The sequence below is a fragment of the Lutra lutra genome, chromosome 2, assembly GCF_902655055.1.
Source record: "Lutra lutra chromosome 2, mLutLut1.2, whole genome shotgun sequence".
Taxonomy (NCBI): Eukaryota; Metazoa; Chordata; class Mammalia; order Carnivora; family Mustelidae; genus Lutra; species Lutra lutra.
In genome coordinates this window covers 63131208-63147989 of record NC_062279.1, presented here as the reverse complement: position 1 = coordinate 63147989, position 16782 = coordinate 63131208, and the positions used below count along the sequence as shown (strand labels likewise).

Here is a 16782-nt window from a genome sequence, read left to right as displayed (position 1 = left end):
AATCACATAATGTGTGTCCTTTGTGTCCAGCTACCTTCACTTAGCATAATGTTTTCAAGGTTCATCCATCTTATAGCATTTATTACTACTATATTCCTTTTTTATGGCTGAATAATATTCCATTGTATGGTTATGTCATATTTTCTTTATCCATTCGTCAGTTGATGAACATTTATGTTTTTCCCACCTTTTGTCAATTATGAATAATGCTACTATGAACATTTGTGTACAAGTTGTCAAGTCTTTTGTCTCCAGACCTAGAAGTGGAATTGCTGGGTCATAGGGTAACTCTATGTTTAACTTAAGGAAGAGATGACATAGAGTTTTCTAAAGTAGCTGTCCCATTTTACATTCTTCCCAGCAATGTGTAAGGGTTTCAGTTCTTCCTTAAGCTTTTTCACCAGCACTTGTTGCTGTCCTTCTTTTTGTTTATAGCCATCTTAGTAAGTATAAAATGGTGCTACACTGTGGATTTAATTTGCATTTCCCTGTTAGCTAATGATGTTGAACATCTTTTTATGGGCTTATAGCTCAATTGCATAGCTTCTCTGTAGAAATGTCTATTCAGATTCTTTGCCTATTTTCAAGTGGATTGTCGACTTATTATTGAATTGTTTTAAGTATTTATATATTCTAGGTACAAGTTCTTCATCCGAGATATGACTTGAAAATAATTGGTTTTCTTTTCACTTTCCTTTGAAGCACAAGTTTTTTATTTTGGTGAAGTCCAAAATAATTTATTTTTTGTTTTGTTGTTTGTGTTTTTGGTATTATAACTAAGAAGGTTTCCACAAATCCAAGGTCTTGAAGATTTACTCTTACACTTTATTCTAAGTGTTTTGTACAATTTTAACTCCTATATTTAATTAAGTCTATAGTCTGTTTTTTTTAAGATTTTATTTATTTATTTGACAGAGGTCCCCCTATAGTCTATTTTTAAGTGTGTGTGAAGGGGAATATGATGAAGGTCCAACTTTATGTTTTCCATGTGGATATCCAGCTGTCCCAGTACTATTTGTTATACACACTATTCTTTTCCAATAATTTGTCTTAGGACCCTCATCAATAATTAATTGCCCATAAATGTGAGGGTTGTTTTCTGAACTGTCGAGTCTATTGTAGTGATCTATGTATCTGTCTTTATTCCACTACCACATATTCTTGATTATTGTAGTTGTGTAGTAAGTTTTGAAATTAGGAAATGTGAGTCTTCCACTATCCTTTTTCAAGATTGTTTTGGCTATTCTGCATCACTTGCATTTCCACATGAATTTTAGGATTACCTTGTACATTTCTGCAGAAAGGACAGCTGGAATTTTCCTAAGGATTGAATTGAAACTGTCAAGCAATTGGGAGAATACTGCTATCTTAACACTAAGTTTTCCAATCCATGAATATTGGTTATCTGTCCATTTATTACATATTTCATTTCTTTCAATGATGTTTTATAGTTTTTTGTATATACAACTTGCCCTTTTGTTAAATTTATTTCTAACAGTTTTTTTCTGATGCTATTAGAAATGAATTTTTTTCCTTCATTTTCAGATTTTTCACTGCTTGAAGGTAGAAATAAAATTAACTTTTGTATGTTGATCTTGTATCCCCTAAATGTGTTTATTTGCCTTAATGGTTTTTTGTGGATTCTTTAGGATTTTTCCATGTATAATATTACATTATCTGCAAATATAATTTAACTTCTTCCTTTCTGATCTTGGTGCTGAGTGGTGACAGAATATACAACCCAAAAAACCACTTTGGCATAAGGAGAATTTGAGTTAAAATCACTTGAAAAACAACAGAGATACAAGAAGGGTATGTAATCTCCCCTTTTCCTCCTGAAAACAGGAGATAAAAACTGCTATGGGAAAGATACCCTCCCTGCACCACAAGAAAAGAAACATTCTTCTATGAAAAGTTAAAGCCAAGAGAATTTTGTACAGACTTTTCTAAAATAATCTTTGTTTTCCTGTAGCCTCCCTGCATTGCTTCGTTACTTTCCCACAATTGCCTCCCTTTGTTCAATCCAATATTGAAGCATGTAGATTTTACAGTTTCTCTGGCTCTTCATTCCTTATGAACGTTCCCATGTCACCTAATACTTACGTAAATTGGTGTGTTTTTTTCTTCTATTAATCTGTCTTATGTCAATTTAATTCTCAGGCCCAGCCAAAAAGCCCTTAGAAGTTAAAGTCTACTTCCTTTGCAATGTCTTTACAATGCTATTATTTTTCTGGACTAATTGCACTGGCTAGAACTTCCAGCACGGTGTTAAATAGAATTGACTCCAGTATACATCTTTGTCTTCTTCCTGATCTTAGGGTGAAAGCTCTCAGTCTTTTGCCATTAAGAATAATGTCAGCTGTGGGTTTTTTGTAGATATTCCTTAATGTTATTAAGTTCTCTTCTAAGTTTGTTGAAGATTTTTATCATGCAAAAGATTCGATTTTGTCAAATGCTTTTTCTGCATCTATTAAGATGATCATTTGGTTTTTAGCCTTCCTATTCATATGGCATATTACTTTGACTGATTTGCATATGTTGAATCAATCTTGCATTCCTGGGATAAATCCCATTTGATCGTGGTACGTAATCCTTTTTATATGTTGCTGGATTCACTTTGCTAATTATTTTGTTGAGGCTTTTAGTATCTATATTCATAACAGATATTGGTTTGTAGTTTTCTTATGATGTCTTTATCTGGTTTGATGTCAAAGTAATACTGGCTTCATAGAATGGTTTGGAAATTGTTTTCTCTTAATTTTTGCAAGAGTTTATGAAAAATTGGTATTGATTATTCTTTAAATATTTGGTAGAATTCCCCAGTGAGGCCCTCTGGGCCTGGGATTTTCTATGTGGAAAACGGTTTGATTACTAATTCGTTTGATTACTAACTCAGTTTCCTTACTTTTGGATTTATTCTGATTTTCTGTTTCTTCTTGAGTCAATTTCAGTAGTTTATACCTTTCTAGTAATTTGTCTATTTCATCTAGTTTATCTAATTTGTTGGTATAGTTGGATAATATTCCCTTATAGTCCTTTTTACTTCTTTAAGGTCTATAGTGATCTTTCCTCTTTTGTTCCTGATTTAAATAACTTGAGACATCTCTCTTTTTTCCTTGTTCAGTCTAGCTTATTAAGGTTTGTCAATTTTGTTTACCTTTTCAATGAAACAATTTTTCGTTTTGTTGACTTTCTCTATTGTTGTTCTATTTCACTTATTTCCAGACTAGTCTTTATTATTTTCTTCCTTCTGCTTCTTCAGGTTTAGTTAGTTCTTCTTTTTCTAGTTTTAGAAGGTGAAAAGATGTTCCTTATTTTTTAAAATAGGTATTTATATCTACACAGTATGCGCTGCCTGGATCCCGTTAGTTTTCATTTTTCTTTTATTTGTTTGTTTGTTTTTATTCATTTCAAAGTATTTTCGGGTTTTCCTTCTGAGTTCTTCTTTGACCCAGTCGTTATTTAGGAATATGTTTAATTTCCACATACTTGTGAGTCTCCCATATGCTTTGTTATCAATTCCCAATTTCATTTTCTTGTGAATACCATTTTCTTAGTTGGATCTACTACCTTGACAGCAGTACTTAATATTGAAAACTGCTTTTTTCTCTTTAATCCCCACTTAGCACTCTCAATTCCCCTTGCCCTGCTGTATATATTTTTTTCTACCAGAGTACTTATCACCATACAATTTACCACAAAATTTATTGTGTTTATTATTTATTTTGTATGTCTTTCTGTCCCTTTCCTCTAAAATGTAAGCTCTCCAAGGACAGAAAATGTTTCTGGTTAGTGGTGTATTCCAAGTGTATTCCAAGTGCCTGAAACAGAATAGGTCCTCAATAATATTTAGTGAATTAATGAATTAGTGAATATATGTTAGCCAAATAACGAATGAAGTTTTAAGATATATTTTAATGAAACATTTGAGTTATTCCCAAACACATTGTCTCTACCTATTAGAATCCTATGATGACCCCCTCTTTATATTCTCTACAGACATACCAGTATAAGAATGGACAATTTAGGTCTTGAAAATGAAACACCATATTTCCTTTAACATGAATGATTATTAAATCATTAAAGCCAATACTAATTTAACCCACCCAAATAAACTCCACAATAATATAAATAGTATTTTGCCTTTTTTCCTTTGGTATATGTGTCATTCAACTTTAATAATGCTGACATTTCCCTCCATTATTTTATGCTTTCACTTTATCTGAATTTTGTTTCATTTAGGAAGCAGGAGAAGTTCTTGGGCTTAAATCCTATTTTAAAACTAATATTTAGTGTGACTCAACTGTTTCAATTAGCTGCCTCAAAATTTATCAACAAGGGTCGATTTTTCTTTCCTTTGCTAGGCTGCCCTTTACATAAAATTGGATGCAAATGGTGATACTAAATCAGCACATACCACTGTTAGTACTTTAACACAGTTACAACATTTAATAGAGCAACTACAACTTATAAATAATCAATTTTAAATATGCAAGAGGCAACTTCCCATCATAACCTATCCTTCCTACCCCATCCTTCCCTTCCCTAGGTCCATCCTTATCCTCAGCACTTATAAACCTATAGCAGAGAAGAAGTTAAGGCCCAGATAAATTGTAAGAGTTAAAAATCCCCAGTCTGGATCATTGGCACCATCAACTCCGCTGACGTGAGATTTTCAGGGTATAATTCTCTGCAATCATGAAATTGGTTGAGAATAATAACAATACTGTTACTGGCATTTGCCATCCTGTTTTCCTATAGTGTTTCAGTTGAGCCACTGCCTCACAAGTGATAATTCAGTGAGTCATGAGAGTAACGCAGTGTGGAGAATTGTTAGCTCCTGCTGAAATCCATCATGGCTGGAACACAGAGTTCAGACATCTAAAGGAGGTTGGGGTGGGGGATGGGGAGGTGTAGATCCTCTGGCATTTGTATTACCCAGGAGTTAGGTAACACTGAAAGCCAAAAAGTAGAAAGAGGATAGTATTCTTTTTAAAACTAAGAATTTTCAATGGTCTGGTAAGTCTGTTGACATATATTTAGTATATAAATGTGAAAACGTGTGAATTTATTAGATGGTATGATATATGCCTTATTGAAACACCTTACACATCTATACATATTGCTTTGGAAAGAAGATTTTGATAATTCCTGGAACAAAACACATTCAAAGAAATTAGAAAGTCTACAGTTCCTTTGAAAAGATGATGAAAAGCATTACTAGTCATTAACAAAGAAAAAATGTGTTTGGATTTCAGAATACACATGGGATGTTGTACCAAGAAGGCAAGGTGTCAGTCATCTTCACCCCAAGTTTTAACCAATAGCTTTTAAATTAAACCTAATCAAAACAATAATTCCTTAATTTGCTAATTATTTGCTCTGTTAGAGACTTGCCCGAATGTCCCTTTCTCCATGTATATGTGTTTGTGCACCCTGTAAAGCTGGTACCCTTTACCAGTTATTCCATGTCTGTAGTAGCAGCTATGCTGCATGACTGTGAGCCTTTACATAGTGGACTAGTGTAGAAATCACATATGTATCTCAAAATGATGATACCGAGCTGAATATGTAGAGGAAAACTCCTCTTACTTACATTGCTAATGCACTATAGTCTAACATTTATGAGTCACGTAATTTATATTAACATCAGCCTTTTAAAATCAGCACACAGTGAAGTTTCAGGGATTGTTCGTAAGTCTGTACACTTTGTTACAACTTTCTGCTGTCTTAAAAAGCAATAATTCTGTTCCTTGTAGTAAATCAGTTTCTTTAATGCCATGGCAATTTTTCTATATTTTCAACTTTAGGAAGTGACAGAAGGATGGAAGGAGAAGCTTCCTATTACTTGGGCTTAGCATACCTAGCTGCTGAAGAGTATGAAACAGCATTAACAGTAAGTTGAAGTAAACTTTTAATCATTGCCATTTTTAATGTTTACTATATTGTATTTATTTTACTTCATATGTTGTTATAAAACCAACAGAAATGGGTAGTCCTCTATCTTTCTATAGAGACCAAAGCAGAAAAGCAGTTCTAGAAAGATTGGTTTTATTGCTTATGGTAGGCAGTATAAAATCAATTACCAAGAAGTGCTTTAGGATACATAAAAGTTAAATATGTGGGGTAATGTGACCATCAACACTCATTCCCATATCACTGAGGATAGACTTGGGTTTAAATGATGGCAAAAAAGTAAAAAGAAAAAAGAAAAGAAATGAAAAATCATAAACTTATAATAAATAATCATAAATTATTATAAATAAATAAAAATCATAAACTTGTGATTTGGGAAATTTTGCTTGGAAAAGACTGTGTTTATGCAGTCGAGTGAATTGCATTGCTATGGACCTTTATGGGGAGAGGCAGCAAAGATGGAGAGCACTGTTGATTCTGATCTGAGAAGTAGCCTGCTCCATGATGAAAATCAGTGTGTGCCTATTTTATGACCAAAGTTCCGGTGTTTGGCTAAAAAAACAAACAAAAAAATGTCAGGGCTATCTTTTCTGTATTATAACAGAAATCATTTTTTTCTTTCATTTTTCTCTTAGCTCTAATATAGTGCAAGTGTAGTTTCCTATTTCATTTCACGTATATCTCTCATAATCATTTTATCTGATATACAGTATTGGCTTTATCTTCAGCTTCGAGGATTTTGGATTTGCTATTTTAGATAGTCATGCCAAGGAGGATTCATCATGGGAAATAGATTGTTCTAGATGACTCTTCTGCTTACTAGTTTTTGGTTAATGACATACATTCAGCAATGCTGTGTTCCAGGGAACACAGAAGCCAGCACTTCCTTTTTACAGCTACTTTAATGAGAATGGCCAACTTGAGAACATAACTATAATTCCAAGCAGGAGGAATAGGGGTTTTCTGAGTCAGGAGATAAGAATGGTTGATTCCAACACTGAAGATTAGGGAGGTTGCACAGAGAGCTTTTCAAGAGGAGGATTTCTATAGACAGAAAGTGTGGGAGTCAAAGATGATAGGATATTAGATACACACACACACACACACACACACACACACACACTCTCAACTTGAACAGTTTGTTTGGGAAGCAATGAATTGTCAGGTGCAGGTATGAAATCAAGATGGGAAATTAGATGAAAACTAGCTTATAAGTTCTCTCTCTCCCTTTCTCTCTTTCTCTCTCTTTCTCATGCACAATGCAAACACATGGCAAAATAAATTCAGTCAATACAATAGAGTTTACACTGAAAAATAAACCTTCCCTCCACCCTGGTATTCAGTTTTACTGTTCTTTTCTCAAAGGTAAATGTGGTTTCAAGTTTCAGGTTTATTTCTCAAAAAATATTCGTATGTATGTATACCACATAAGTGAATAAACATATATGTTTTTTTCATTGTTTACAAAATTGTAGCACTTTATATGTGGTGTTCTGCATCTTGAGTTAACTTCTTCCTCACTAATGCGTAAAGACGTGCCTCTTTTTAAAGGGCCACATGGTGTCCCATGTTATCGTTGTACCATAATGGATTTAACCAGCTCCTATTGGTGGGCATTTAGGTTATTTCCAACCAGGTTGTATTGCAAAGGGTGTAGCAGTGAATAGCTTTGTGCCAAAGTGAGAGATGATCTACAGAATCAATTCCTAGTAGTGGAAATGCTGAGTCAGGGAAGAGATAAATTACAGTTTTGTTTTGTTTTTTTCTAAACTTCCCTTCAAAGAAGCTTCATCAGTTTACATTCCTACAAAAATAAATGAAGGTACCTGTTTCCTTTGGACATTAGGCACATATGTGTAATATGTGCTGTGAGTGTTTTTCCAGACCACTGTTTTTTTTACTTTACTTATGAAATTTTTCCATGCTAAAATCCATGGCCGAATTTATCGACCTCTTTTTCCATGACTTCTGGACATTCTTAGGAAGACTGTCCTCATTCCAAAATTATTATTTTTTTAAATTTTATGGAGGGTTGAAGGGTTTTAAATGCTTTGCTGAAGAGTGTGAAACTCATTTTAAGCAATGTGGGATTTTTAATGATTTTTGATGAGGCTGGTGATATGATCACATTAATTTATTCCCAGCTGTTTATTAAGCACCCTCTGTGTGACAGACATCATGCCAGGCACAGATCTGGTCTATAATTGCAGAAGATAACACTACTGGTATAGTCTAGTAATGAATAGATTGAAGGAGCAATATTTGGCATCTAAGGGGCAAATTTCTTGAAACTAGTACTCCTTTCAGAAAAGTATTTAAAGTGTTTTCCTGAAAGTATGGAAACTATAAATCAAACATAAATCTCATGTTCATATTAGCTGTGTGAACTTGGACAAGTCCCTTAAACTCTCTAAGTCTCAACTGCTTCATCTATCCAAGGGGACTAATAACTACACTTATTTTTTTAGTGTGTAATGGATTGAATGGTGACCCCAAATGTCCACTACCTAATCCCTGGGGCCTGTGATTGTTACCTTATTTGGGAAAAGAGTCTTTACAGATGTACCTAAGGGCCTTGAGATGAGGCGATCATCTTGGATTATCTGGGTGGGCTTTAAATCCAATGACAAGAGGCCTTTTAAGAAAAAGGCAGAAGGAGATTTGAAACAAAGGACAAGAAGACACATACAGGGAGAAGACAACCACGTGAAGATGGTTCAGAGATTGGAGTCATGCTGCCACAAGTCAAGGAATGCCAGGAACCACCAGAAGCTGGAAGAGTGAGGAAGGATCTTCCCCCAGAGCTTTTGGAGGGAACATGGCTCTGCTGATACCTTGATTTCAGACTTCTAGCCTTCAAAAATGTGAAATAATCAATTTCTTTTAATTTAAGCTACCTAGTTTGTGGTAATTTGTTGCATTAGTCCTAGGAAGCTAATACATACGGTGATTAGGAGAGATCATTTATATAGAGTTTTTTAAAAGTGCCTGCCTTGTATATAATAAACATTTGGTAATTGTGAGCTTTTATTATTTTTACTCTAACTTAAGTCTCTCAACTTCAACAGTAGTAATGAAGGTGGGAGGAAGTAGTTTCAGAAGTTATGCAGGACTTGGAAATAGACTAATAGACGGAAAGTGGGGAAGACAGAGTTCCTTGGATGGCCCTAGATTCCTGGCTATGAAACTGGATGGATGCTGGTGTCATTTACTAAGCTGGGGAATGCTATTGGATACCCAGGCTGGTGGAGAAATGGGGAGTTCACTTTCGAATATGTTGAATTTGAGGAGTTTGGAGTTATCCAAGGAGAGATCAGATAGTAGTATATGTAGGTCTATAGCTCAAGAGAAAGTCAAGATTGGAGCTACTATACCATTCAATACTGTATAAATCTGTAAGTATTCAGCATTTTGAAGCACTGGAGTGGAGATTTCCTAGAGAGTTGATAATGATGAATAAAAAAGGCCTAGGACCAAGCTTGCTGAAGGTGGTAAGTACAAAGCAGGGGCATCCAGGGAGGTAGGAAGAAAGTCAGGAATGGAAGATCACATACAAGCCAAGGAACCCCAGGTGTGACTGAAAGACAGAAGTATGCAAACCCCTTCTGCCTCCTATCCCAGATTTTGGAATGGAATGAGAGCTCCTTACAGATATTTCCTGTGAGAACTCAACCCCTCCTCCCAGGCATGTACCTTGGTGAGAGTCACCATTAGTTAATTCTTGTCATTTACTGCTCCAGCTGGGGTGAAGGCTTTGGGAAACACTGCAGCCCATATTCAAGGTTCCAGGCTTACTGCTACAGTAAAGAGTAGCCTTTGCATTCGGGAAGAATGAGAGGCTGTCGTCAGAGCCCAGGTCTTGCTTGTGGTAGACTATTATTGTCTTTTTGGAACACAGCTTGCCCAGAACTGAGGGCTTACAGGAACTAAGCTTAAAGTTTGGACCAAGTCCACAGGCAGAGCTGCGGGACCAATGAAGGATCTGTTGTCAGATCTGGATACAGGATGCTAAGAGCAAAATAGAGAAGGCATCAGATTCACAGTTGTACAACAGGAAACGGAACAGGTACCAAGAAATCACCGAGGAACAGGAAGCTGGAGTTGGGGTGTGCCTGAGATGGGAAAGGGACATGAGCGTTTGTCCCTGATTCAGGCCATGGAGTTCTTGCTCAGGTTGATTTTAGAGGGCAGCCTGTTTTTGCTATTGTAATGAAACACTTCCACAAAACCTGACATCTTGCTTTGATTTCCAATTGAAGGTCATGTCTTTTCCTTCTCTCTAATACCTAACTTTAGCCACTCTCCTTGCTTCTTTTCCAAGGTAAAAGGACTAAAACCCCAGAGCAGGACAGAGCACTCCTTATTTAGTGAATAGGTTATAAAAAAAATACATGATCAATTAATAAATAGGATTGACTCCTTGATCGATTGATGAGATATCTGCCCAGTTATCTAATCACAAAGTAAACATTCAACATATAAAAAATCTTCTCCTTTGAAATTCTCCCTTACCCTCCCTCCTCACCCTGTACAGTATGACCAACACTATCTTCATCTGTTTGAGGGCATGGATGGTGTTGCTGTCGCAGTGTGGCTGTGGAGAGGGGCAAGAATGCCCTGAAATTAGTGTGGTCATGTTGGAGCCAGCCTGAGATAGCAGACAGTTACACTCAGCATTCCCCTTCCCATTTTATAGTCAGTCTTTCATTCTTGGCTTAAAGTCCACATACTCTTTTTATTCCCTTATTTGTATTTTAAGCTTGTAATTTGGAATATTTCCAAATTTTTAGTACCATACCCTACATTTACCCTCTTTCCCTCATGAATTTCTCCCTTTCAATAATGTTCATCTGTTTAAAGACATTTACGTGATTTGTTCGAAGAAACTTGGCTTAGAGAAACCTGTCACAAGTAAATATTACTGATTAATAGTTTTGATGATCTGAAACAGAAAGGATCTTGAAATTTTGCTAGTGGATCTTAATTTAAGGGCTTTAGTTTATTAATAAATGATGACTACATTAATAGAAGAATATACTGACAAGCATATGAATAGTTTGGTCACCCATTCTTTGCCAATAGAGTGTTATTTATTGGATGAGAGAATAGAGTTAAACTAAGACAAGATAATGGATTTATTTAGGGTTGATATCCCTGCTAATGAAGAAAGGGTATTTGGGGAAGAGAAGTGATAGTTACTCTAATAAACTTATGCAGGAGGTCATCGAGACCCTGACATTTAAAGGTGAAAATGCTACCTGCATTTATCAGGTGCTGAGAAAAGAAATAGTAATTCCCTTTGGCCATCATCAATTTAGACCTGCACATGTTACAAGTAGAGCAAATTCTGAATTTTAGAAGATAAATGTTTCTTATGAAGTCTTAAAATTTCAAAGAGAAAAATATTTTACTAAAAGTCACATTCAAGGCTTTTGCAAAGTTGGACCCACTTCTACAATCAAATATTGGAACCATAAAGTTAATTTAAGAAACAAGGGCCTCCCTTAGCACTGTTTTATGCATGAATTTTCTTTCTCTCTAAATATTCCATTCCACTTAATAATTTCAGGAATACCAACTTTAACAATCCTCAGTACATTCAGTGAATTATTTGCTTCTCATTATTTAGCAATAATGTAGCCTATCAAAAATTATACTATGAAAGCAAAATTCATCATATTGATACTTTGTTTGCTTTTATGGTATAAGATTCATCACATGTACTATTATTTAATTATTCCACATATAAAACAGTAGCCATCTTTATATTTGCATACTTGTCAGCATCTTTATAATAGCTTAGAATGCTTCTAACATTGGTGTTAGCTTATATACATGGTTAACCTAAATCTCTAGCAGCATCCCATAGAAAAATGCAAATAAATAATGTATCAGAAAAAATAGTTACACTAATATTCTAGCAACTCACAGATTGTTGATAAATATTAACAATAAAGGATATAGATTATAGTTGTGAAATGATACATTCTTAAGGTTTTGCTAGGTAATTGAAATTAAATTGTATTTATTCTGTCAACTCAGTATACACAAACAAAGGGAAAGTCATTATGTATTAGAAAGCATTTCTAACAAAGAATGACTTTTTGACTTATAATGTTTAGCTAACCAAAGTTTGGGGGGGGTAATTCTTGCAGTCATTCCTTTTTCTATTTAGTTTATAACCTTCTGCCTTAAAAGTCACCCCATCCTTGATAGCAGTGGGCTTTTCATCCAAATTACAGTCTACCTGACATACAAATACCTTGGCAGATTCCACAGTAATGTACATCAAACAGGTTTTCTTTTTGGTCACTTTTATAAGTGAAGACTGTTATCTACTCTGAAACCATTACATGACCCAAATAAATCCACATTCCTCACAGCTCACTTTCAGTATAATATCATATTAAAAGAAAAAAAATCCAGCAAGCTAAAAGAAAAGTAATTTCAATTTCTACTTACTTGTCCTCAAAGAATAGTAAAAGAGATAAAATTCTGAACTCCCAGTAACATTTTTTTAAAATCCTCTCTCATTCCATTTAAAAAGATCTTTAATTTGTCTGTCTGTAGATATTCTGAAGCCTGTATCCTCACGTCACTCCCTAAACCCAAAGTTTCCTCCTGTAGTCCACTCACTCATGGTTTACCACTCTCATTTCTTCTGTCCTTCTGCTTCTCTTCTCTCCCTGATCAAGGAATGGGGGGTTCTTTTCAGCAAGCTCATTTCTACTTCTTACATCCCTACTCCCCTCCCACCCCAATGATAACTCCAATCTGCATGATAAAACCCAGGAGTAGGGGGACCTGGGTGGGTTAAAGCCTCTGCCTCCGGCTCAGGTCATGATCCCAGGTCCTGGGATCGAGCCCCGCATCGGGCTCTCTGCTCTGCAGAGAGCCTGCTTCCTCCTCTCTCTCTGCCTGCCTCTCTGACTACTTGTGATCTCTGTCTGTCAAATAAATAAATAAAATCTTTAAAAAAAAAAAAAAAAACCCAGGAGTAGTGGGGCTGGTTTAGGGGAGAAAGGAAGACATACCAAGCAGGCTGTGCCAGAATGAGTAGACTGGGAAAAGGGAGGAAGCAAATGCTCTTGCCTTAATTATTTTTTATTCTCTTGCACTACATGCAACAGATTCTTGAACACAACATGTCATAAGAAAAAAAAAAAATGTAAAGAAAAAGTAGTAAAAGGAGAGAGAGGGAAAGGAAGTAAAGGAGCCAAGGCAAAGGAGAGGTCAAGAAAGAGGCTAAGGCTCTGTCTGCAATCAGGTCCTTTGTGCATTATTTCAAATACTTCCAACTCTGCCAAGTTCTGTACATGTGCAGAATAGGATGATATAGTACATTTTTCTGATGGACCATACCTGCTAATGTATGTGGGCTGAATAGGTTTGTCTGTAGGAGCATTTGCTTCTGTGCATCTGCATGTGTGCCCTCTTCCTAGCTGCTTCTAGCTCCATGTAAAGGACTCTTGGAGGCCAGTTTAATACGGAACCATGATACTTGGTTAGAGTCTTAGATGCTCACATCTCCTGCCAAATCTTTGACTAATGTAAGTTTGCACGAAGTAAAGGCAGTAAATTGTAGCATTTCTTGAATAAGGAGCTCTCCACAGGCTTTTAAAAGTGTATTTAATAACTCTTTGGAGTGTGAGGGCAACAAATTGGCTGAGATGGTGGGCTTTAAAATCAGGCTGATGGAGGACCGAATCCCAGCTTTGCTCCTGCCTCGTCATCGGACATTGCACAAGTGACTTCAGCTTTTGAAGCATTCATTTCTTCATCTATAAAATAGGGACACTATGATCCGCGGCCTCAAAACAGCTTTGTGAGAATTAAGTAAGAAAATGTGTGTAGGGTTTGTGGTGTAGGCGCTAACTTATAGAGAACCACAACTATTGTATCACTATTAATATGCATTAACAGACTTATTTTCCAAAGGGCAGAGATGGTCAAACATCTATAAAATCATGATTTCTGGGTTTTGTTCTAGGCCTCAGTATTCCCAAACCAGTCGTTAACATAGACCAAAATGTTAAAGGTATAGGCGAAAGTCTATATCATAGATGTGGAAGTAGGAGTTTACTGGGGAGTTCTATTACATGATAAAACAACACCTTTTTGTAAGACAGTTTAAGTGTATATAACAATAGCTCTCTAAGCGTTAAGTGGTCCAATATGTGAGCTGACAGTACGTTTTGATGTACGATCTTTATATGGGAGGTAATTATTATATAGAAAGAGCCTGTGGGAGACGCCTGGGTGGCTCAGTTGGTTAAACATCTGCCTTGGGCTCAGGTCATGATCCCAGGATCCTGGAATCGGGTCCCGCATCAGGCTCTTGTGCTTCTCCCTCTGCCTCTCCCCCTTTTGTGCTCACAGGTACTCTCTGTCTCTTTCTCTCTGATAAATAAATAAAAACTTTCAAAAGAAAAAAAGAAAAGAAAGAGCCTATGGTGCTCTAGCATGTGGGCTAGAAGGCATGGATCCTAGTCCTGTGTGCCGCATGCTAGCTATTTACCTTAGTTTAGTCACTGAACTTCTTGGAGGCTCAGTTTCATGTGTCAAATAGGGATGGCAATGGCAGCTTCACTTTTTCTTTCTGAAGATCAAACGGAAAAAAATGTATGTTTACACGTTAGACTAGAAACAGTCTTCAAATGTAAGATACTATTATTACCACAGGCTATGATATAATTAGCACTGAGTAACGATAGCAGTGATTCTCTGGTAGGTAGCATTTATTGAGTATCTATTCCAAGTGCTGCTTTATACCTAGTTTTCAATTGTAATTTACTATATTTGTCATATGTAAATTACAAAATGCTTAAATTTATCTTTGTATCAGCACATATTTTTGTAAGGGAAATGTAATAAACCAACATTGGATAGAAAACTTTTTCCTACTAATTTATTAATAACTTTTTCTTGAGTGAAAAAAAATGGGATTTATCCCCCAAAAAAGGAATTTGAGTACTTTCTTTATTTAAAGATCAGAGCTATTCACTACCCATTAAATAGAAGTTGCTTCACTTGCCAGTTAGAAATCATTACCTAAAATTGACCCTTCTGTTCTTGCTTAATAGCCTCAGTATCTGAGGAGAGCTCAGATGCTGGCACAGAGGAAATCATGGCCTCCTTTCCCCAGAGGACCACGGGTTATTATACAAAACATGCAGACAATTCTGCTTGCAGCCAGTTTGCCTCCTGGTACTGTGTAGTTCATCACCAGCTTCTGAAGCATGCTAAAGAGGGCTCGCCACTCAGCTTGAGACGATTCAGGTGTAAGCTCAGGGGTCTCAGCAGTCATTTTCCTGCTTTACATCAGAGTTCTCATCCGCTTTATCCTTTTGTCCCATGACCCACCTCAGGCAGTCTCCTTCTTGGGAATCTAAAAGGAGCAGCTGTTACAGATCCCATTTCCCCCAATTGTTGCCACACAGATCTCCTGTTTAGCATCATCCCCTCTCCACACGCACCCCTACCAGCACACAAATAGCACTTTCTTTTCATTCCATAGGTTCTGCTCATAGAGAAAGGCTCAAAATATCCATTATCTGACAAAAAAATGGTAGGATTAGAAACACTGAGAGAAGAGAATAGTCATATTTCCCAATTTCAAAAAAATATGTATTTCTAAACACACTGAATTATATTACCAAAATTATTATAAACAATAATTTCAAGCATGGTGTTAATAAGTATTCCATATCTGAATTTATTTTATACCTTTTGAACAGTTAGCCTTACTTGGAAAATAGCATGTTAAGTAGTTCATGAAAAACGTGTTTTAATAATTTGGAGATTATGCTAATATAAAATGTTTTCCTAATAATTTTGCTACTGTTATCTCTGTATTTAAAGTCATGACCTTTCTAAAACAGTAAAGCAGATAACCTTACAGTAATAGTTTAATATAAATTTTTGTAGGAAAGATTGTGTGCAGACTAGAATCTTAGTAAATTGAATGGTTTTTTTTTTTTAATTTTCTCATTAATGGGGAGTTGGACTCTCTGATTTTTTTTTTTTAAACAGGAATCTGTAGGCAAAAATTTAAAGTCATAGACTGTCATGGAAAGGAAGAGATGTTTTATGTCAAGAAAGACTTAAATTAGTATAAAAACTGATTTTCTAGCCATAGAATTTATTGTTTGTTTGTTTTTGAAATGTGAAAACTGGTTTTGGATCCCCTTGAGATGTAGAATGCCACATTGACCAAAACTTCATGATGATGTTGATTATTCATTCTAAAAAGAAAGTGCTGCTAGAGTACCTTTTTACAAAGCTACTGGAATTTTTGTTTCCAATTGTTCACATCTTAAGAAATAGCTCAAAAGTTTCTGATACTCATTTTATGAGAAAATGAAAAGAAGCATAATTATCTTGATTTGGTTCACTCTAAAGGGGATGAACTTCCAGACTCCAAAAATTGAGTACCCTCACCAACTATCCTGAATAGTGTGACATATGGAACATAATGTATGTATATTCCTTAAAGTTCAAGGCCTAGCATCTGAAAATGTTCTCTGGAGCAATAAAGCAACCTACATAGTTCATCACAAGACTAATTGTGTGACAGACCTAGAGGCAACGGCACAGCTGTTAGCGCACGTTGATCTAGAGACTGCAAAGGAAGAGGCATCACACCTGCAAGAACCCAGAGATGATTACAGGATTAGATGTGTTAAACAATAGTGTGGGGACCATACGAAGTCATTATACAGAGAGCCGAATTCTCTCTCTCCCTCAGCGACACGGGAAGGGGTAACTTCAGAAGGAAAAATGTAATTCAGCATCTTAAAATTTACCCATAACAGTCTCAAACTTATCTGTAGGATAGACGATTACTTGATCTTCAGTTAACACCTA

General features: G+C 35.8%; 1 protein-coding gene across 6 annotated transcripts in view; it reads left to right on the top strand.

The window, feature by feature from the left end:
* TTC29 (tetratricopeptide repeat domain 29) overlaps positions 1-16782 on the top strand; it is a 248836-nt gene that overhangs the window by 88411 nt on the left and 143643 nt on the right. For all 6 annotated transcript variants that reach the window (XM_047717589.1, XM_047717592.1, XM_047717593.1 and 3 more), the window contains one exon: positions 5811-5896. In XM_047717589.1, the coding sequence (XP_047573545.1) occupies positions 5811-5896 (86 nt within the window). The remainder of the gene's footprint in view (positions 1-5810; positions 5897-16782) is intronic.